This window comes from Chlamydotis macqueenii, chromosome 1 (genome assembly GCF_036417535.1).
Source record: "Chlamydotis macqueenii isolate bChlMac1 chromosome 1, bChlMac1.mat, whole genome shotgun sequence".
In the NCBI taxonomy this organism is placed as follows: Eukaryota; Metazoa; Chordata; class Aves; order Otidiformes; family Otididae; genus Chlamydotis; species Chlamydotis macqueenii.
The window spans coordinates 190,073,906-190,096,975 of NC_141556.1; the positions used below are offsets into that span (position 1 = coordinate 190,073,906).

The 23,070-nt window shown below is 36.4% G+C and overlaps 1 protein-coding gene across 2 annotated transcripts in view; it reads right to left on the reverse strand.

The window, feature by feature from the left end:
- Window positions 1-23,070, reverse strand: part of NBEA (neurobeachin) — a 509,094-nt gene that overhangs the window by 15,720 nt on the left and 470,304 nt on the right. Inside the window, exons 49-54 of one of the 2 annotated variants that reach the window (XM_086771979.1) lie at window positions 11,498-11,560; window positions 11,077-11,166; window positions 9,374-9,551; window positions 6,529-6,600; window positions 4,261-4,416; window positions 3,207-3,377 (exon numbers count right to left, since the gene is read on the reverse strand). In XM_086771979.1, the coding sequence (XP_086628105.1) occupies window positions 3,207-3,377; window positions 4,261-4,416; window positions 6,529-6,600; window positions 9,374-9,551; window positions 11,077-11,166; window positions 11,498-11,560 (730 nt within the window). Of the gene's footprint in view, window positions 1-3,206; window positions 3,378-4,260; window positions 4,417-6,528; window positions 6,601-9,373; window positions 9,567-11,076; window positions 11,167-11,497; window positions 11,561-23,070 lie in introns of both variants that reach the window. The other variant, XM_086771978.1, reaches the window with a different exon arrangement.

Here is a 23,070-nt window from a genome sequence, read left to right on the forward strand (position 1 = left end):
ACAAGTGCAAACTGAACCATAAACTCCTTTTTGATACTTATTGTAGAATAAAAATGATAATAAACACATTGATTGAAAAAATTATTTTAAAATTATAAAATGAAGCTCACTATGATCTTCTAGGTAAGTTTTCAACTACTGAGCTGGAGCAGCCACTTGCAAGAATCTTATCCAAAACACAATTTTTCTCCATTCTCCTCTTTAAACCAGAGATGGTTCTGCATTTCCTGGCAGCTGAACTCATCCTCTGAGCACATGCCCGCACAGATATTTCAGCAGAAGGATCTACACAAGTCCAACGGATTAGGTTGTGTTGTTTAGTAAAGATTTTGTCTAACTCATGGATTCTGGAATATGGAATTTTAGCAGAATTGGTAAGGCATTTGTTCTGACAATTTTTGCCCCAGAGTATTTCACAATAAAGGATTGTGATTGCTATGTTTTCTAATGAAATGGTATCAACATTTTTCCACACAAATATTGAACTACATAAACTATTTAGGACTAGGGGCTTGTTTTTTTCTGCCTCTTAACATTTTTTGAAACAACTAAAGTTCCTTTTGGTAATTGCATGCATTGAAGTTGAAATTGATAATTATCTGTCTTTCAGCTTAAAAGATCATTATAAAGTCAAGCATCTAACCCAGATAATTACTATACCTGACATTTTTCTTTGAATTCTTCACCTTCTTACAGTCTGTAATATAAAATACCTTATCTGTGTCTCCAGATGACAGCTTTTAAAAAAATAATCCCCCTTTTTTTTTTTCCCTGAAAATACCATCTACATCGTTCTGGAAATTCATTCCAAAGATGTTAACTAATTGGATTTGACCTACAGTGAACATCTCACTTTCGTTTTTCCTACAAGGTAAATTCTAATCTTCTACCAATAAGTCTAGAGGAGTAGATTGGGAAATATTTCTTTCCTACTTCAGTGGCCTGAACTACATAAAACTTCAAATGTGTTTTCATTAGGATTGTTGAGAATGTTTCACTCTTGAAAATTAGTACACAGGAAATCAGTCATAAAACAAGCTGTTATATCTGTTTATGGTAGGGAACAGAATCTAGTAGTCATTACTTCATCAGAAAGATGCGAAGTAGGTCCTTCAGGTGTATAATCACTCATGTGATCTACCCTTACTGATGTGTGTTCCTGAAAAGTCAAAGTAGCTGTTAATAAGGACATGTTTACAACACATGAAGTTCTGGTGATAGTACAGTACTAGTACATCATTAACATATCCATGTTAACTTTAATCCAATGAATAGAGATAGCAGTAATAGTGATCACATCACTCTTCTTCAACGTGAGTCTTCAATATGTCTTCGACATGAGTAGTAAGAAATATGATCAATATATTTGGAAGCTAGCACAGCGAATTTAGCTATCTAATCTTCTTGGGTGCTGCTACCTGTACCTGTGAGATTACATTTGCCTGGACATGACTATCTGCAGCAGTCTCCCATTAACCTGACTATAAGGCCTTTTCTTCTGCAAAGCAGTGGCTTATCCATATAAAGGCAGAGATACAGAACAAACCATAAAATTGTTTTTTCTATTAATTGACTTCTGTCAGCTGACTGATATCCTTTCTTTTCATAAAATTAAAGTTCTCCAAGGCAAATACTTCCAAAGTCACACAGCTAAGATATTAAACCTGAGATTCCAGAAAGTACCATCTTCTTGCATTCAGATACGTTCATGATAAAAAAAAAGGTATCAGAACAAAAATAAATTTATCTGCAAAAGAAGTGGAGCAGTTTGTATCGGCCAGTCAGGAGATGCTAATAGAAAGGATGTCGAAACCTCACATAATCAAAGGAAGTAAATGAAAAGTCTTACCTTTTTAATTCAGTGAAAAGGGTAAACTCTTACTTTTTTTTCTGACTCTTAGCATAGAAGTTACTAATACTTGATAGGAATCATGCAGGCATTCAAAGAAGCAAAATGGCATCAAGCTAAACAGACTGCCCTGACATGAAATTCCTTTTCAGAGTGAATTTCTTCCTATCTGAGAATTAAATGCTAAAAAAAAGCCCTGGAACATACATAAAAATTAGAGAAATTTGTTATGGAAACACAATTTTATCCCCCCCCCCCTTCTCTCTCTCTGTTATAAAAACAAAAGAAAGTTAGTTGAGAAAGTTAAGCTTTTATCTGTCTCCCCTTTGCTTTGCCTACAGACAAATAGAAGAAAATTAAAACACAATAAAAAATCTGCTGCTGTGAAATTAACAAAATATTTACTTCATAACAAATAAAGCACTTTTCTACCAGACATTCAGTTGAAGAAATACTTTCACTTAGATGTCCACAACTGACAGGTCTACAACTGCCTCCAGGCAGTACTTGAACCAGAGATCAAAACTGATAGTGATGGATTCTTCTATATTTATCTAAAGAGGCAATATCCTTGTGCTGAAAATAATCTTCAGAATTCAGAAACTGCTTTAAATGAAACTGATTTAGTGTTGTGTAAAACAACTATAGTATATAGATAAAAGTTGCTCTGTGGTCACATTTCTGGCATGGGTGAAGGGACCTTGTAAATCAGTAGTGCACTGTAAGTGCCCCCTTATATAAATTAATATTATAATTGTGTCCCCTTCACTCTGCAAAGCACTGAGAGTTAGTCCCCTGTAAATGAAATGTAAACTCTTCCTGACATTTAATCTTTTTCTATTTTTATTCAGTCACATTGCTTCTCCAAAGGTTTGCTTGCTATAGAAAGACCTTTCTCAAAGAGACTCATTTAATTCCATGGCATGTGAGACATCCCTTTTTTGAAAAGGCAAGCAGCTGATATATCATGCTGTAGCACAAAAGGAGTAAGTTAAAATGCCAAAAAAAATATTGCTAGGGAAAGGAAAGTCAAAACACAGAGATACACATCTTGTCACTTAAAGGCCATAACCATCTTGTTCTAGTTTATGATGACATGATGCTATAAGTGATACAGGCAATTATGAATTTAAGAATTGCTCTCATACTATTATCTGTTACCACGCACAGACTGTTTAAACACTATTTTGGCTAGTACTCAATGAATTGCTGAGCTCTTCTAATACCAACTTTCAACCTGTAAGTGAAGTAATCCATACATTTGGTAACACCTTCTGAAGCTCACAGAAGGAATGCTAAAAATGAATAGATGTGACAGAGGACCTCTCAGGAAGGTGGTTTTTTACAGGATACTTACTGCTATTTGGATTGTCACCTATAATATGATGCCGGCCACTCCAGTACCAAAGGAGCAATGTAGCGTCACGAGACCCAGACACGATGTAGCAATCACCACCAATATAGGACTCTGATCTGGCAAGGCAAGTCACGACATCCCAGTGGCCAAACACAATCTGAGTTAATTTTCCTGGTAGGAGTGCAAAGTGATACAAAGGCATGGTTTTTAAGTACTTGCAGCATCTAGAAATCGTTAACTAATTCATTAACAAATATTCAGTTCAAATGGAATTTTTGCCTCTTGTCCCTTGATTAGAGTGCACTACATGCTACAACAAGATTAAAAAAATCACAAAGATAAAACTTTTTTTCTCTCTTTTTATCTTCCTATTGAGGGCTGTGCTCTGTGTTAATCCATAGCCTAACTCTTATCTCTGAAAATCAAGTCAGTGCTGCAGTCACTGAATATTAAGTGGAGTTACTGCTCCATCAGAATTTAAGCAATGGTGTTAGAACAGTATTTGTGAGTTTAATGAATGATAGGCATAAGACAGCACATGAACTTTTCCATAATGGTGCTACATTATTCTATTTAAAATGTATATTTGTTCTATGTTAATGTCAAACTACGGTTTACTATGATCATCACCTCCTTCTTTCTATTATTGTAATCAGTTTTTAGCAATATGTGAATTATATTAGGCTGAGCAATCAGACAAAGAAACAAAATGTTGGTTCCCGGCTGCAGCCTATGCAACCTACTTCATTATTACATGAAATAAACAGGGGTAGAAACAATACAGCCATGTAAATATTGGAACAAAATTTTTGGCTGATCCTTTTGATATGAATGTAACTATGATTTTCAAAATTTACCACTAACAAAATTGCATGCCCTTCTGTTTCCTTTTACATCCTTTATCTTTAAAAAAAAAAAAAAGTATCTTAAGCTCAAAGTATATTATGCTCAAACAATAATGAAGGATTTTATAAACTGCCCTTTATCATTTACCAAGGGGTAGTATTAAGACAACCATCCACTTTGTGACCTAAATAGTTGTATTTAGGGTCACCTGTTTCTGTCGAATAAACTCGAAAGCTCTTGTCCCAGAAACCACAGATAAGAATGTAGCGATTATCTGCTGTGACCACGAAGCAATGTGCATTGATCTGGATGCTCTGATCCACAAGGTCTGTGATCTGCCGTTTGTTCACACCAGAGTTATTGGCTGTAACGAAATGCAAAACACATTTTACAAGTAAGCCATTCCAACACCTTCCTGTCATCCACTTACAGGAGAAAATGAATACATTTAACTTTCAATGAACTGTGAATTTGTTGTTGAGTAAGCATTTTGAATATGAACATTTAGAGCTGTCTATATGGGTGTCAGAAACACAAAATTATTGTGAGATTTCTGGTTTCCCTTTGAATAAGACAAAAGATTTTACAGGAGATGACGATTTCTTATAAACTGCCTGACGCACTGCATAATATGGGGTAATATTTTAAGTGCTCTACTGAAGTACTCTCCAAAACCAAATTGAACTAGGGGAAAGTGATGGAAGTTCATTTAAAATACAAAGTCAATGTTAACAGTACTGCAGAAAGTCAGTTCTTGGTGGTTGGTACCTCTCCTACAGAAAATATCCCAGCTTGTATTGTGTGACCCTGACATCCCCCATACCTGCAGATGCTTAACCGGATAAAAGACGTAAGGATTCAACGAATTAAGATATTCAAATCTAATGTGCTCTTTCAACCGTGTCTTATCACCTATTCCACCCAGAAATTCCCCCGGACAGAGGGAAAAAGAATGGTTTGTGCAGAATCCCACCACATCGACTGTCAACAGAGCTGTTAGGAAGGACTAGGAGTAAACAGCTAATGTGGGCTTTACTTCCTGTGACACAATAGACAGGATCTGGCAATACAATAAAGGTGTGCTCCCTCTCACCTTACATTAACTTCCTAAAAAATCAGTATAGAATCTAAGTTAATTATCTACGCTCGCTCTGTACTCACTGGAGAGAGAGACATCGCTTCACATGGCAAGTCATCTCACGTTGTAATAGCTGTCCAAGCGCTAGACAATTCCAGAGGATGGTTTCTATTTCTACAGTAGCTATGGAGGGAATCTTGACAACCAACTTCAGCTAATTGAAGTTAGGTGAGATAAAACTAACTCTGAGAGACATGTTTCTAATGCAGATGATATTCTGAAATTTCTTTTGTCTCTATTTTTTTTGTTATTCTACTTAAATTGCTCACAACTGCATGAAATAAGAGACTCAATCAGAAAAATCCCTATTTTCAATTAGCTTTTAAAAGTTAATACCATGTTTATATACCTTCCAAGAACACATATTTAAATTACGAGACCCTTTATATCTATCTGCTGAAAAATAATGAATAACAAATGACTTAAATTTCCAGAACAGGTAGGCACAATAGTTGTGCCCTAGATTTTTAGAGGAAAATCTGAAGAAAAAACCTTTGTCATTATATGAGCAAATGAAGCATACCGAATGAGAAAGCTAACTCTCCTGAGCTACTTCTATATAAATCTTTCAACCTTGAATATTGACACAGACAAAAAGGAACTTTTCATCTGCAGATGTTTAAAAATTCATTTTTTTTTCTCACCAGTGCTGCAAAATTGTCTTTAAGAACCTTCCCTATCCCCAATTTCTGTCTCAAAAATATGCCTACTGCAAAAAAAAAAAATAAACAACCAACTACAAAGCAAATAGTTGCAATTAAACAGAAATAATGGCCATTAGGAATACAAGTCCTGCAATCTCTCTAACAGTTTTAGCAGATGCTATTTCTCAAAATACTTCACTTTCTCAAATATTTTTGAATTTAAAAAATATAATCATGCATCAATTTAAAACCCAATCTTTTCTCTATTAATTTAGTAATGCCCACTAAAATAATCAAAATCATAAATTGAATGAAAAGAAATAGATCTGCATCTGCACTGATACACACAATGCTGGCTGTAAGAAATGAAAATACGTGAACTCTACCAGACTCTCACATTTTATTTTACTAATGTGACCTGATAAGAGAACAGCATTATAGATATGGGCTGACAATGTAACTAACTTAATTGGTTGTTTCTTAAATACCAATTGCTGGTGATGCTAATAACAAATAGCACTCGTGTAATTCATTCAGCATCAATAGCTAACGCTTTTAGTTCTCCAGGACTGACAAGAATAAATATTTTCCTATCTGCCGTGTTAAATGAAGCATAATATACAAATATAGCTTAATCAATAATTCTAGAAAATGTCCTTTTCAAATATATCGCTACATTATAATCTTGACATACCAATCAATGGATCCATTTCGATTGGAAGATGATGGGCTTGATCCAAAGAATATCCTGGGGCTCCCCGAAGGCCTACACACGTAAGAAGAACAAAACACACAGGAACTTTGTTGTCTAAATTTTTTACATGATTTTTCTAGGTTTAAAGCTGCATTATTGGATTGTTAACATACAAAAAAGTAACTTCTTACTATTACTTGTTCTATGAATCTTTTAAGATTCCTTCCTCTGTGCTACACAAATACACATTTGTTAATTTTCAGTTATGTAATAGTAACTATAAATTAATGAGTGCCAATTTCATAATGATTTCTGCAGCCACAAACATTCATTAAATAACTCTTTTAAAATAGTGTGATTTTTTTTTTTACATTTGAGCACTGAGTAAGATCTTACACAGAAAAGAAAAATAATTGGATTAAACATTACTATGAGTTTCTTACATATGGAATCCTGTATGTGACAGAATCTTGGACCTTTTCATGGGTTTATCTAGAATTTTTAGCTGGGAAATTGTGGGCTACAGTAAATTTGACACAATTATTCCTATTAGTTCTATCCTGAGTAGTCCTTAAGCTGTTCAAATGTGCATTGAGGGCTGCATATTTAGTGTATCTGCCCTCATGCACAGATTGCATTGCTTTGGCTCTTCTGAGCACATTCCCTAGTGTATAAATGATAATAGTCACTACTGAAAACACAATTTTTGTCAGGAACTGCCATGTTGCACAAGAATATCCTCCATAAGAGGAGGAATTCTGAAGAATAAGCTCCATTTTCTACTACTGCAATAGACAACTGGAGGAGGTAAAAGAAAACAGGATCTGGCCCTGCCATCTTCTGAAAAACAATGCTCTGAGAACTTCTCCTTCCCTCCTTTCTCTCTCTCCTTTCAAAACTAAATATTATTAAATTATTACCAAGTGGTATTAAATTAGATTAATTTGCTTCTATTGTGAGACAGCTATGTAAATGCTTTCTACTGTGTATAAACTCTAAAGTTCCACATGCATCCCACAGCAGTAAAAGTGGGCTGTGTATACATTTCTGTAGATGAACTTTATACTAGAGTTGCGATTTATTAAAATAATATTATGGTAATAGTCGAAATCGATACTCTGTCCTGGATTAGCCTGTTGCAAAATAAAAGACATGGCAGAATGTAACTGAAAAAAAAAAGGGTAAAAGGTCAAGTACTCAAGCCTCCTGAAATGGAGGAGACTGACTGAAAATGGGTAGAGGGCACTTGGGCAGCATCCCTGAAAAATCCAGGAGAACTAATCAGGAATTAGTCAGCCAATGTTAGTCAAAAGAGTATTAAAATACCAAGGGACAGTTTCTGCATCTCTGAATCACTTCTGACATTGGGGTCTTCCACAGAAAATACTGTCAAAAAACATTTTTTTAAAATGTTTCTTTTTTTTTTTTCCTCTAAATGTTTCCCTTTCATGTTAAAGAAACAGGCAAAACATTGTTATATCTAATGCAGTTCAACCTGGAGTGTCATAAATGCAAAGATTTGTGAAAGGCAATCAGATATCCTGTTCTGTTCCTGTCGTATTCTCTAAACCACCACACAAACTTTGTAAACAGAGAACAGGTACATTCTGAATACATGCAAAATTGAATATTAATGCTAACATTATTTAAATGTTCAGAATAAAAGTAGTATTAAATGTTATGTTACTATTCAAGAATTCAGAATTATATTAACTTTACTTGCTTTGGCAGTTCCTTTAATGCCTATAAGGGAATTTCCATTTGTTCCTCTAATAATTGCTCGTAACACCAGTCTTTGGCCATAAGAGGTGGGATCTATTTCACTTGACTTGAATTATTCACTGAGGAGATGTTTACATTTAAGACAGTGAAATCCCTAGGTAATCTAGAATCCCTTTATGCCTACTGGAGGTAGACATCTAGCCTAAATATCATAAATCCCTCTCCAGGAGGACCTACTTCTGTCCAGAGGTTTCTCCCTTGCGTAGACTGCAGGATTTTTCTTTTTTTTTTGCCTAGTCTCTACTAAGTTCCTGAGCCAGCTCTCACACTCTCAAGTACGAGGTACCTTCTTGTGTTTCCCAGGTGGCAAGAAACTTTCAAAAGTCTCCAAATATTGCAGCGTAAGGGCTATCACAGCAGGAAGCTACCTTAGAAAATGAAACCTGTTCATTTCTAAGTAGGGCAGTACCTCATGTACCTCAGGGCCCCACCACCTATTTAGCAATGCCTGGAACAATCTCAGCACCTATGTATCCAGGTACGTCCTAGTGGCAATATGGAGAGGAGGGCAGAGGGGCCGGAAAGGAAATTTGCGATGACATTGTTGGATGGACTTTTGGGAGGGAATGAGGAAGCTTTTCAGAATAGTTCAGAGTCCAGCTGCTTAGGCTTGCTGAGGGTTCCACACTATCTAATCGTTACCCAGGGGAAGGCTTATGACAAGCTCCTGGACAGACCTGAAATCTCTCTCAAGCAGCAGACAGAGATGTATGCTCTCCAGCACACTAGTATGTATTCCTGAAACCTGGGACATATTAATATTGGCTATGTCAAGAACAGCAGCACTCTCCTGAAAAGCATTATATCAAAGGCTGATCCTGATGTAACCACAAATCGATTGGCTGCCATGGTGATGTGCTGCTGTTGGGGAGAGTGTTTCTAGGAATGACACGAGAGAAAACACAAGCTTTGATTGCTTGACATAAACCAGGAAAAAAACAGTAATTTTTTGTGCATAGGCAGGTGAGGGAGATTAACTCACATCTAGCTAAATTGCACTCAAAATTAAAGCTTCACTGCTAAGGTCTTCAAATTTGAAAGAAATGTGCTCGTGAGAACATACCTACTGTGTTGTGCCACCGATTGACTGCAAACAGCCTGCTGCAGGTGACGGTCACCACGGCAGGAATGGTCAGGTGGGGCAGTGTGTTGGCCGCCACGTGTGTGACGGGGGAATTTGATGGGAACTTCAGCACCATGATGACATCCTGCTGCATCTGATCTTTAAACATGAGGGGGCTCTGTGGAAGGAAACACTGTTGAGTAGAAAGGAGAAGAGAGCAGAAGAAAACAGAAGGGATAACACAATTAGTGAGGAGGTCTGAGGGAAAACGAGGTTAAAAAAGAGCAGGCAAAGCATGTGCACATACAGGGAAAACAATGCTACCTGCACATCTACTCTAGTGATGGAGGAGAGCAAGATCAGAAGCTATTATTGGATCATTACAAGAGGACAAGTAGAGAATAGGTATGGTAAGGGTTATCGTTACAGGGTGCAAAATGACCATTAGCATTAATTAATATACAGTAAAATGTAAAATTATACAGCAGTTAATATTCATACAATAGTGATATGAGTGAAATAAAACAGTTAATCAATTAATACGTCATAAATATAAATGCTATAAACTACAATGGTTGAAAAAAGAAATTTTAAGAGTGACTCAAAAAATCACAGATATTTAATTTTTCCTAATGAATTCTTTATATGAAATACAGCACTTCCAAACATAGACAATTTAATTCTATGTAAAGTATATACTTAATAGAAGGTCTATAAATAATTATAAACCTGTTTGATGATTCTACAAGTGACACCATTTTTTTTGTACATGGACAATAATACTGCTATTAAGTACTGCTTTTAATGATTTTTTTTTAACTACTGTTATGACAAATAGAATTCTTTCTAGAAGTTCAAATAATCCATTCTACTTATCACTTTAAATTATTATTTAAAATATATTATCCTTACCTTCAGAATATAAAATAAATATTATATATGTTTGACATTTACACTTTACTTAAAATAATGCAACTAACACTTCCAGATCAATTCCCACTTTCACAGTGTACAACTAGATAGAGTGATTTCCTTGTAGACAGATAAAATGATTGAAACCGTTGCATGTATTACTGTCAATTTCCTACACTTAAAAGAAAATACCCAGCTGTAAGCATTCAATCAAAGGCACTGAGAGGCACAGAGATCTGTCTCCTTCAGTCTGGCTATTTCATATAATTCTTTGCAAGAAGTACAGAGAAGAATGCACTGGGAATGAATTTTGGAGTTCCAGTTGAAATTTGAAATATATATTGTATTCTTCCAGGGGAACAGGTGGGAGGATTCCAGTAAGATTTGAACTCCAATACTTCATTTTTGTCAAGGAGGCATTGTTCATAAACCAGCCCCTAACAATGCGCCCTTTAAAACAAACCAACACGCTCACTCTGAGAAAAGCCTGCAGTCATTCCCACTACTTGCAGAAATAAGAATGTAAATATGTATTTGTCAAGTGTATATTTATGAAGATAGGGCCTTTTTATACAATATTAGACAGGAAAAGCCAGGACTAGAGGAAGCTAAAGCTATTCAAGCCTCCACCTTGCTCTGCTAGAGCACTGCCAGCCGTTTCTGCCTGGAGAAAATACAGCTGCATAGGCAACGGAGGGCATTAGAAGTGTTGCTTAACTGGGTACTTTATGACCTACAAAGGATCTTCAGGTTCAAAGGGAATGCATTCCCGGCCAGCAGTTAGGTCTCACCAGGTGCATGGCAGAGCTCCGAGGTGGATGGGGCTCAATGAGCAACTGCGATGGCGTCTGTCCAAAGTTCTGTATCTGCGCCTCCATGGCCTGCGGGCAAGCGAGAGGGACTGTCATGAGCAATATGCGTCAAGAAGAGAGGTCAACACACTGTGTGACAATGCAGGCATATCCCAAGTCAGCCATGAAAAAAGTCAAGAAAATTCACCCGGTGCTCTCCTCCCAGGCTGCAGACTCATCCAAGTGTTAGTATTTTGTAGACAAGCTTTGCTTCTCCCTTCAAGCATGCTTCAGTTAACCAACTAACCATTCTCATTTCCAGTAACTGGCGTTATATGTGAAAATGTTAACCTGTGAGGACATGCAGTTCAGGTCTGGAGAGAGCTTTTTTTTTTTTCTGCACTAAAAAGAACACATATACCTTAATAAAGTCCTTTGTAAGGAGGAAAGTATGAGGATCTCTAATAAAATAAGCCTCTGGAATCTTCAATAGGGGGAAAGAAAAGCAAACTGAGAAACAAAATTCATATATAAAATATAATAAAACCAAAAAAATTACTATTTCAACAACAACATTAGTAGCTTAAAACAAACAAAAAAAAAAGATAGAAACAAATCTTGCCAAGCACCTTCAGACTAATGTAAAAATCTTTCCAAGTTGCATACATTCACTGAGTATTTATTTCATGCTTAATTTTATTGTATTTTTTCATGGGCTTTCAAGCTTCACAGGTTTGAAAGGAAAACTTAGCAATTTCAATGCATTCTTCAAGACTTAAATTTACTTTCAGAATAAATCTGGAGTAAATTGATAGGGAGTAGAATATAGCCCATATACGGAGATGCTTCCACTACTCAAACAGTTCATTCAAATAAAAATACATTTAAGATATAATCTTAAAAATATTGGAAAAAGATTGCTGCTTTTAAAAGCAATACTGTTAAAGAACACTCCTTGTTTTTCAGATAGACAGGTACTATTTTATTTGACCTTGTAAAATTGAGAATAAAGCGTTCATAGCAAACTAAACTGGCAGATTTTGAAGTGCACTGTGCACTATGTACTTACATTTATACTGTACCCTGCACTACTGACCCTTAATATTTTTCTTGTGAGCTTTATGAATTTTTCATTCAGTACCACACAAAAAACATGAAAAAACACCAAAAATATTACTATCTTGGTAGATTAAGTTATTTCTTTCAGACATAAAATGGCAAGAAGTACAACAAATATTTCCTGATACAGAAAAATCCTTTTAATCTATATGTTTTACAATTCCTTCAAGCCAATCTGTATTTTCCTCTACTTCACAGCATAGATGCAAGAACAGATGTCAGAGAGAGATTTCCTAACAGGTCACTAATGTCTACCACTCTTGATGCCCTAGATTGACAGGTATATAATGGAATATCACAAACAAACATTTGTTGAAAAAGAAACTTAATGCAAAGTCCAGTCAAGTAGCTGATGGACTTTCAATGGATTGTAGCCTGAGCGCATTTGATGCTGTAATTATCCCAGTACAGGTGATTTCTTGCTTGTTGACTAATTCAGAATGGACTTCAGTCTCCAAGGCACCGAGTAGTTCTTGGGAAGTGGTGAGCACGTCGGGTTTCATTAACATCATTTAATGATGAATTAATTTACAATCATAGAGTAATTTTATACAAACACAATGCATTTGTGTAGGCATATGCTTGTATGTCTGTACACATCCATATAGCAGCTAAGTACCATAACAAATAGTATCTCTTTACATGCTGTATAGATACCTTCACTCATGCCAACACCTTTTATACAAGAATATAAAATACACCTCAAGTCAGACCAAAGGCAGTATTTTCTATTACATTTGGTACTCTAGAACTGATTTGCCTGGTGGGGAGAAGAGAAGGGCATTATACTTGTTGGTGAATTTAATTTTCAAAATGACAAAGACTGTTATCAACAATATCAGGCACTACATCATATATCCTTCAATGCAGATCTGTCAATAATATTCTGAGAAAAGTAATTTCCATTTTTCTTTTTTTTCCAAATAATTATCAAGGTTAATTTAATTTTAATTTTTGAAAGAATTCTGTGTTGAAATAAGAGTGTGAATTGTATTTGGCAGCAATACTGAACAAAAACCAGATCTTCCTCTCCCACCCTTTATAGTGATCCCTTAAATGATACTTCTGTTCTCTCAGAGGCACACTAAAATGAATTATTAAATCTTTTTTCCAGTGCAGTTCAATTCTAATTTACACATTTACTTTCATGTTGTCCAGTCTTGGCAAATTCTGATTGTTTGACTGTAAATTCTGCACACATAAACTTTGCTGGCTTTGCCTTCAGTTCAGGTAGATTTATGATAGTAATGGGGGAAGAGAAAGAACAGCAGAATATGATAATAAACCAGCATGAATGTCCATGAGGAATGGCCCCTTAAAATATAACTGTCAAAAGCAACTGTTATTTTACAGCTGAAGATGTCCTGGTAAATGCTTACTTACATACTTTATGCTCCCGTAATTTTAAAACATTTAAGTTAAGGCCAAGTCCTTCCATAACCAGAACAAACGCAAAATCAAGACCTCGATATTCGGGGAATATTTAATATTTTTACTGGCTTGCACTTACGAAGACAATCATCTCTCCCCCATCCCGTGATTAGTAATGTTAACCTTTTCTTTCAAAAATACTATCTGTAAAACTGACAACTCTTGGAAGCGTTAAAGAAACTGAACAGTGTTTCTTTACAAATGCCTGTAATATTCCACTCCTGCACTGAGACTATAGTCTGCACAGCACCACAGCTCTGCACAGCTACAGCTGCTATTCCTCTCTAGAGTTCACAACACTTAAAAAGGACAGAAAAACCTTGTCAAAACTTACACGGAAGATAAACATAAGCATACAGAGATAAAGTGACTGGCCCAAGGGTATTCCTAATGCTGCTTGCTATCAGATCACTTGACACAAAATGAAAAGCAGGTACAGAACAGATCTGTGAATAATAATGTAATATATTGATTTGTTTACAAGAGAACTCTGGCTGTATCTGAAATTAATCTGAAAACTGTACACCGCAGTTTTTCTTGAACTGTAAATCATCAAACTTTAGATTTATTTAATGGTCTTAAAATTTCATTCCAATTAATCAATTCCTCTTCTCCTATCAGATCTTGAGTATTGTGTGCAAAGTGCTACACCACTCCTCAACACACATTCTAGCCAATTTAGTAAGTATTTTAATAAAATAAAGTTTATTGTCATTTCACCTTCAGATGTCCTCCATGTAAAAATAATATAAGCTTGGACTTCAGCAGCTGCCAAACTTAATGCTTTTGGAACAACAAAATGGCAATTATATTAGTTTTCACTTTCTTAATAAGGCGTTGCAGAAAAGCTATTTAGTGAGCTGATTTGAGATTCCCTACTGTTTTTAATACACATAAAATGATATTTGTACTCCAGATACTTTAGGGAGCATCTGCTAGGATATGATCATATATTTCAGAAAGATAAAATGGGTCTTAGCCTATTACTTGATAACTATAGGTCAGAACAAGGAAAGAAAAAATATCTGCAAACTTGCTGGCAATTGAAAGTTTAAAATGAGTTAATCTCTCACATCCTAATTCATGCAATCAAGCAAAACACAACGTTATAGCACTTAATACTGGCCATTTAACAATAATATAGAGAGATTTATATTATATGTCTACATACATTTTGGTCAAGAAATCCATACAGCAAATCATTCAATCTTATGAATGATACTAATGCTAGATACAATGGGCAATATCCTCAATGTATTTTGCTCAAAGAAGTAAATTATTGGATTCCAATTTTTATGCTTAAAGGCAGACTGTACATTCACAAGGATGCTGGGATGCTGCTCTGCAACCTGGAGGATCAGTTCTTAGTGTCAGCTTCCTGTGGAATGAATAGTTGAATACACCTGCTTGCTTTGCTATGCAGTCTACTGAAGTATGTGGGTTTTATTTCTTAATTCTGGTTGAAAGAAACACAAGTCTGCCATTAAATAATTCAATCTGATTCTTTAGGTGTAAGAACTATTTTTAGTGGTCAAAGGCAATGCCTCCAACAGCAAGCAATGCAACTCAACAGAGGCAGAGCTGCAGAGTGAAAGAGTTGGTCTTAGGACAGAAAAGGATTTTTTTTTTTTTTCAGTTTGAAGTGACCTACAATAACCATATAGTCCAACTGCGTCACTGCTGACCAAAAGTTAAAGCTTGTTATTAAGTGCATTGTCCAAATGCCTCTTAAACACTGACAGGCATGGGGCATCGACCACCTCTCCAGGCAGTCTGTTCTAGTGTTTGACCACCCTCTCGGTAAAGAAATGCTTCCTAATCTCAAGTCTAAACCTCCCCTGATGCAGCTTTGAACCATTCCCATGCATTCTATCACTGGACACCAGGGAGGAGAGAGGAGCACCACCTTCCTCTCCAGGAACCCATGGCTGAAACCGTGCCCACTGCAGGGTTTTCCCATCAGGCTGGCTCCAGCATCGACTGCAGACCTCTACCAACTCTTCTAGCTGCACCCCTGGAGCACACTGTTTCTGTGGCTTTGAAACCAGGTCACACACTCCAAAACTACTCCACAGTGTGAATGAAAGCATGCAAATACGGATGACCAGCACATTCATTTCAGAAGCACAGTCCTAATCTAAATGAAAACACTAGAATTGACTTATCTGAAATATCACAGAAGTGAAGGCTCTGTTTACTCTTTGTCATACCTTTGCAAAAAGGGTAAGCCATGAAGCAGTTTATTTTTAACATACTTTTTCCCTAAAAACTTATTTAGAAATGCAGATAAAATCACCAAGGAAGACATTAATGGCCCATCTCATTTGCAAACTCCTCTTTGCTGAGAGAGATGCCTGCCGACTACATAACACAAGAAACATAAAAGCATGAGCACTTTTACTTTGAATCACAGAGGGATGAAAGAAACTCCTAAAATCAGACTGCATTGCAGATAGTAAGACAATGTTTTTATTCTTATTTGAAGTAGTCTTGTTTTATTCATCTTCATTGATTGCTACCACAATCAGCTATACTTTCTAAAATATATATTATCTGCGTTTATCTATGTTTTATTACTCTTCTACATATTCAGTCTTTCTACTGTTAATTCCCATAATTCTGCTGTGTTTGCTCCTCTTGTGTACCACACTCAGGTTTTTCTAAAATCCATTTTCCCTTGTGCATGAGGACTGAGCCCAGTGACGAGTCAAAATCTGTAGGCATTTGTGAAATATGCACCACAGCAATAGTCATCCAGCCCTGCCTTTCCTGAAAGTTTCTTTCATTTTTGCATTCAAGTGAACAGAGGAATCCCTTTTGTGATCTCTCACCCATGCAGCCACACCCAACAGCCTCCAAGCTCCATCTTCTCCAGAGTAAATGGGATTGACAGCCCTCTGGTAGGTAGCATAAGCAGCTTGAAAATGTTATTGTTTTGTAGGAGTGGTGTGAAATACTGCTTTTTTATTTGCATCTACATCTGCTAAACAGCATTAATACCTTCAGGACTTTTGATAAGTTAGGTTAAGAGTATTGATTTTAATTTTATTATTGTATGTTTGGAGGAAAGAAGTGCTGTAGTTTCAACACAAGCAATGACTCAACCAGTCTGGAGGCTTCAGTACAGTCGGTTATTTAATCAAGATACTCAAGGGACTGAAAGATGGGCACAGAAATGGATTTTCTCTGCAGGTCACTACCTTATTAATTGAACAATGGAGAGGGGGTAACCTTAATCTCCTTCCCTTCACAGGAGATTTCTCACTGGATCCAATGCACAACTACGTGGCTCCCCAGCAGAAGACCAGTATTTCAGAGCTGACCTTCAGTCTCCTCCAGAGTCAGTCCACCCCTCATTCTTCTGTGAAAGGAAATAGTACTATGAAAGGAATGAGAATGTGAAAGGTAAGACCTCCCATTCTCTTTACAGGCATGACTCACATAGGTGACCTTATTTGTCTCAGGGAGTGCTGCCTTTTAGCTTTCACATTTACCCAATTAAGCTACTAATTGTGATACCTAGTTCTTCTCTCTTTCACCTTTATAGTTCTCCCATTCTTGCCCCTGCTAGTCCAATATGCCTCTCATGTCACAAAAAATATTTTAAACACTCTGCCAGCTTAAGCAGGCATTTGGTAAATACACTGCAAATGGAAAATAAATTCAACACATCTCACAAACAGAAACAGAGACGGTAAAGCAAAAACAGCATAAAGATGGATATAAAGCAGCAAGGGCTGGTTCAGCTGAGAGTGGCCCTTACTCTTTCAGGCATACTGGCATATGTGAGGTTCCTGTGTGCCTGAGCACAAACAGCTCCTTTTCCTCTCTAGCAGTTGCCCATTCCCCCGAAAATCATGCAAAAATTCCTTACACTGAAAAGGGCTGATGTCAAGGAGTGAAATGCCCTCCTCCCTTCCTAACCATAGCAGAAGGGAAAAAAAAAAATTCTATAGTTTTTCCTCTTTCTTGTATCCTTTCAACTCCGCCTAGAACAAAGTTTACCACTGATATAATGAAGTTCTCTCATTAAATTACACTAAAAACTACAGCAAACTCTATTATGCTCGAAAGCAAATATCTTTAACTCTCAATTCCTCTGACAAGGTCTATGTTGTTACAGGGGCTCCTCAGGCCACACTGCTCAGTTAATAATTTTCTTTTTATAGTTGTGATAATTTTTAAATCTGAGGGTTTTGCTCCCAGCCCATGGCAATTTTGCCGCCTTTTCTTCCCTGCTGTTTGCCTGAATACAAGGCAGACAGGAAGCATCCCTTTTCTTGTAGAGTCAATGCTGTGCAAAACTCTAAACATAAGCTGGAACTGAAGGAAGTAATACATTTATTTATACTTTTGTTTACAGTTACGTTCTTTTTTTTTTCCTCTTTCAATTAGAATAGAATACAATACAATACAATACAATAGTTCAGTTGGAAGGGACCTACAATGCCCATCTAGTCCAAATGTTTGACCACTTCGGGGCTAACCAAAAGTTAAAGCTTGTTATTCAGGGTATTCTTCAAATGTCTCTTAAACACTGACAGGCTTGGGGCATCAACCACCTCTCCAGGAAGCCTGTTCCAGTGTTTGATCACCCTGCTGGTAAAGAAATGCTTCCTGATGTCCAGCCTAAACCTCCCCTGGTGCAGCTTCAAACCATTCCCACGTGTCCTGTTGTTGAATACTAGGGAGAAGAGATCAGCACCTCCTTCTCCATTTCCCCTCCTCAGGAAGCTGTAGAGAGCAATGAGGTTGCCCCTCACAAAAAGAAAATGTTATTCTTCTCATTTCATGCCATTATTTTCTTCAGTTGAGTTATTGTATTTCTTATGTTCATGTTTGTAATAATTCCTGTCCCATATAGATTGGTAACATACACTGAAAATCTTGTGTGTTCATTGATGTCATGCCAAATGAAATCATTGCTCTGTCATCATTTTCGCAAATCTGTATTATGTTTATAAAAGAAAACGTTGCCTTCTTTGATCATTAAGTTACTGAGTACAACATATCAGAAAATATTTTACTGCTAAGTTACTTTTGTGAGAAGTATAATAGCATGATACAATAATTCATGCCATAAACAGTTAAGGCTTTGAAAGCTGGGCAATCAAGATTTTTTTTTTTATTTGTAGATGGCTGATAATTGTCCTGAAATAGTTTTCCTATTGTTATGTAATAGACAACCTCAGAAACAAGGACTCCTCTCAATTTGACAAAAATTTTGTATTTTCTAAAGGCACTCCCTCATTTCTTTTAAAACAAGATTTTTGGTGGCTGTTTTTGGATTATAAATATTTAAGATGACAGACTGAGGTGATTTCTCATCACCTAAACTGTACCTATACAAGGAAACACTTCCATATCCTCTTTTTGTTATTCAGACACCAACACTTATGGTTAAATTCAGAAGGCTACATGGAAAAAAGCTCTACATGATTTGTTGGGTGGGAGGCCAACCTAGATGATATTTCCTGTCTGGTATTTATGTCTATGGAATCAGCTTCTCTTTGACATCTTGATTCTGCAGTGCAAATTACTGAAGTATACACCTGCAACACAGAATTTCCCTGCTGATACTACTCCTTTGTATTACTCCTTTATATGACGGTAATCAAAGCACCATAACATGCAGAATTGCAGATGTCTCCTAGCTAGTATTTGCAAATCAAACCAAGCCAGTTCTGTTACCTCAATGTGCCTCCTGTTGTATAAATCCTTTACTAAGGATTTAAGGACCTGAGAGGTCCTCACTCTCAGGTCTTAGCAAGATCTTGCTCAGAACATAATCTTCTGTTCTGGCCAAACTGTTTCTTTCTTCCTGATTTTATGACACTAGTTTCAAGTTCCAAGAAATTAAAGTTCTTGCTATCACCAAAACTCCTCTTGAAGCTATCCTTGCCCGCATCTTTCTGGTTGGATTTTTTTGTTGTTGTTGTTGTTTGGTTGGGTTTTTTTTAAATCTACAGTTACAATCTTAGGTTTGTCATAACTCAGTTCTTGACACTCCTATTTAGGCATTTTTGCTTTTAAGCCAAGCATCTCCTTTCCTTTCTCTTACGTCATCCTTTAACTAATTTATTTTTCTCTTTTGCATACGAAATATAAGCCAGGATGCTGAAATCTTAATTTATGTTTTTAGATGTTTGGGATGGATTTTTTTTGAAAGAGAGCAAACTTATAACACAAACATTCTTTTCTGAAAAGGCTCCTAGGATTACAAGTGCATTATCTCCTATAATGAAAAGCTATTTCAAGGCTTTTTTAAAGCAGAGATAAATTTGTTACATTTTCTTGAGTAAGAAACAAAAAATCCCCTGAATTTTTAAATGTAGCTACTCTTATGACTGGAACCACTACAGATTTTCAAAGTCTACAGATGAGGAAGTGAAGGAATAGAAAAAAATGTATGAAAACTGTCATTAGCATCCCTTAGTTGGCAGCCACTAAAATTTACAGGCTTTTAAAAAAAAAACACTGCTGCTGCCTGGGATGCTACAATTGTTTCCACATGTGAAAAGCAGTGAGTAACAGCCAGAAAGCCTGAAGTTTCAGTTGTGCTGGGCTAAAAATTGCCAGTAGTATTTTTCAAAACACCATCAACTGCATTTAAAAACCTGCTAAATTTTACAAGTCAAAAGTACTTAAAATAAAGTCTTTTTTTTTTATTTAGAAATGCGTAACTTGATTATATTATACAATACCTCAATGAATTCACTCATGAAAAAAGAAGGCACAAAGGTCAAGACTAAAAAAATCCCATAAAGCTCTGGGAAGGCTGCAAAAATCATTTCTCTGCATTAACAATAATACCAAGAGCTATCTGTTCCTACGGTAATTCCTTCACTTCTTCTATAAAGCTCCCAAAGACTGCCTTCCTAACCCTGTCCCTTCCTCCTCCTCTGTATCCAGAGCTCCAAACGTCCTTTCTGTCCTTTTCTCCTCTTTGTTGTTCACCTGCCTTCTCATGCTCCCATTGCACCTTGGCCTCTCTCTGTCTCCCTTAAGAAGACAGGAGTTGTGTAAATGCCCATCCTCCCATGCAATGCCATTCCCCCTCCTTCATCCCTCATTTTTATTTCTTTTCTTCAGACACTGACTTGTTCAGTTAAACACTACAGCACAGGCAGGGCATTATTCTGGGCAAAAATTGAAGCTATTTTTGGTTTTCAAATTATTTTAAAAGAATATTAAAAAAATCCAAATTCACACATCACTGATCCATCACCATTTATACTAACCAGAACATCGAGTTGAAAGCAGAAGCTAGTTATTCCGTGGCAATGAAGAATACATTCCTACCATAATAAAGCTCCAGATATTGTCCAGGAGTAGAAATGCTACAAAATAGAGAAGGTACTTGTGAAAAATCTCTTCTTACTTTTCCTCTCCTTTGAGGCAGAGGAAAGAAGAAACTTCTACTGTTCATGAAGTTCTCTTGGGGAAAGAGACATGGAGCAATCTCTAGTCTGCACAAAACAGCAAAACTGACCATCTCTGTCCTTATTGCATAGCCTGGTCTGAAAAGCAGAAGCAGTCAACCTGACCTCCATTCACAGCCCTCAACAGGCCAATGCATCAAGTGAAAAAAGCAGTGTTATTTTTGAGGAAACTGGGGGAACAAATATTTCTGAAGGACCCTCAGCTTTCAAGCTGGGTGACCACATGGCTTGTGACTAGCCATGGCTAGCCAGGAAAGATCACAGAAGCAGAAAGAGCCTCACTTTGCTGGTACCTGCACAGCTATTGGAAGAAAAGGAAAGAACTAACCAGGATGAGAATAAAATACAAGTATCCCAGACTTGTTAAGTGCTTTGGGGAGTAATTGGGAGTGGAGCCAAGCAAGTAGCATGGGGCTACTTCCCATAGCTTCAAGGAGGCTGATGTCATCTGAATAGTGCACTGCCTCTTACACATAGCGAAATACTACTCTGTGCCATTAGAAGGGAGGATTTGTTGGGGACCGCATCAGGTTTAATACTATTTATTAGCTCCCCTTCCCTTTGCTTTTATTTAAGACACTCTGTATGTTTTTAATGGTCATTTTTAGGAGCATAGAGGTCTTTAAGCATAGGCATCCTATCCATAAAAATGCAACAGTTATATCAGCAGGAGGTTTCATTGAAACTTTGAAACATCATCCACTCTTTTCTAATTTTTTTTTTTTCTTCGTGACTAAGAGCTTTAACAGTGCATACTTGCAGCTGGTTTTAACTGTGCCTTTTATTTTAAAAGCTATATTGTTATTTTTAAAAATTCACAGTTAAACTTTTAAAATCAACAATAAATGTATGCAAAGTTTCTGCATTACAAGTTTATTTCAGGAGGGAATGATTTTTTAAAGAATGAAAATTGTTAAATTCTCCCACCTCTTTCATTATTTTTCTGTCCATCAACTGAGTTTATCCCTTTTTTAAGAAAAATATCTCAAGTTATTTCCTTACTCTTCTTCACTTCAATTATATTTCCCTCTTCAATACTGTCCTCTTTCTATCTTAGGAAATGTTTATACATTTGCATTGTATTCTGTAAAACTACTGCACATTTATACAACTTGTATAACATTCTGACAAAATTGGCAATATAAGAAATAAAAAAGGGAATGTGAATATTTAGGATAGTATTTAATTTCTGTTAATTGGTGTAAATTACAGGCAACTGGGTATTGTTGTCGGAAGTGTAGTAAACTATGACTCTGGATAGCAATCTCTACATGATAGGTGCTCAGGACATCTACACCACATTTTTTCAACCTTTTGACTTTAGTCTGCATAAGTCAGCAAAGGATCAACCCCTCAGACAAAGGGGTTTAAACAATTAAGAACTCCAAAGAGCTAAACTGACTATCTTGAAAAATTTCCACACATACTGTAGCAATCTGAATACTACATTAATTTGTCAAAATTAAAAAGCTTTTAAAGATTATCCTAAATTAAAACAAAAAAAAAAGGTGCAATGACTTATGATGGAAATTAATGTAATCATAAGAAGCACAGACTAATGCAGTTACTGACAAAGTAGCTGGGTTCATGTTATGCTCATAGCTATCACCATAACACAACACAGCAGAATAAAAGATACAGATTTAAAAGTCTCAGTTTTCATATCTGCCCATAGTGTACATTCTTCCTAACAATGCATTTTTGCAGTGTTTGGCCATTCTAGTTTGAAATGACCCATTTAATGAGGCCTCTACAATTTCTCTTACGAGACTTGTACAGTCAAATTACAGCCTAAAGACCTGAGGAAACCTCTTTTGCCATTAAACCTGAACTTTCCTGTCTGAATCTGATCCTGTAACTGCTAGTTAATCTGGTATTAGACCAAGTAACATCCCTCAGTTGGCATGAGCAACTCACCATATTCCTGCCTTTCTGCTACACATCCCCTTTCACTCCGTTATATCCTGTCAAGCTCTTGAAATCTTGTTCATAAATTAGTGTT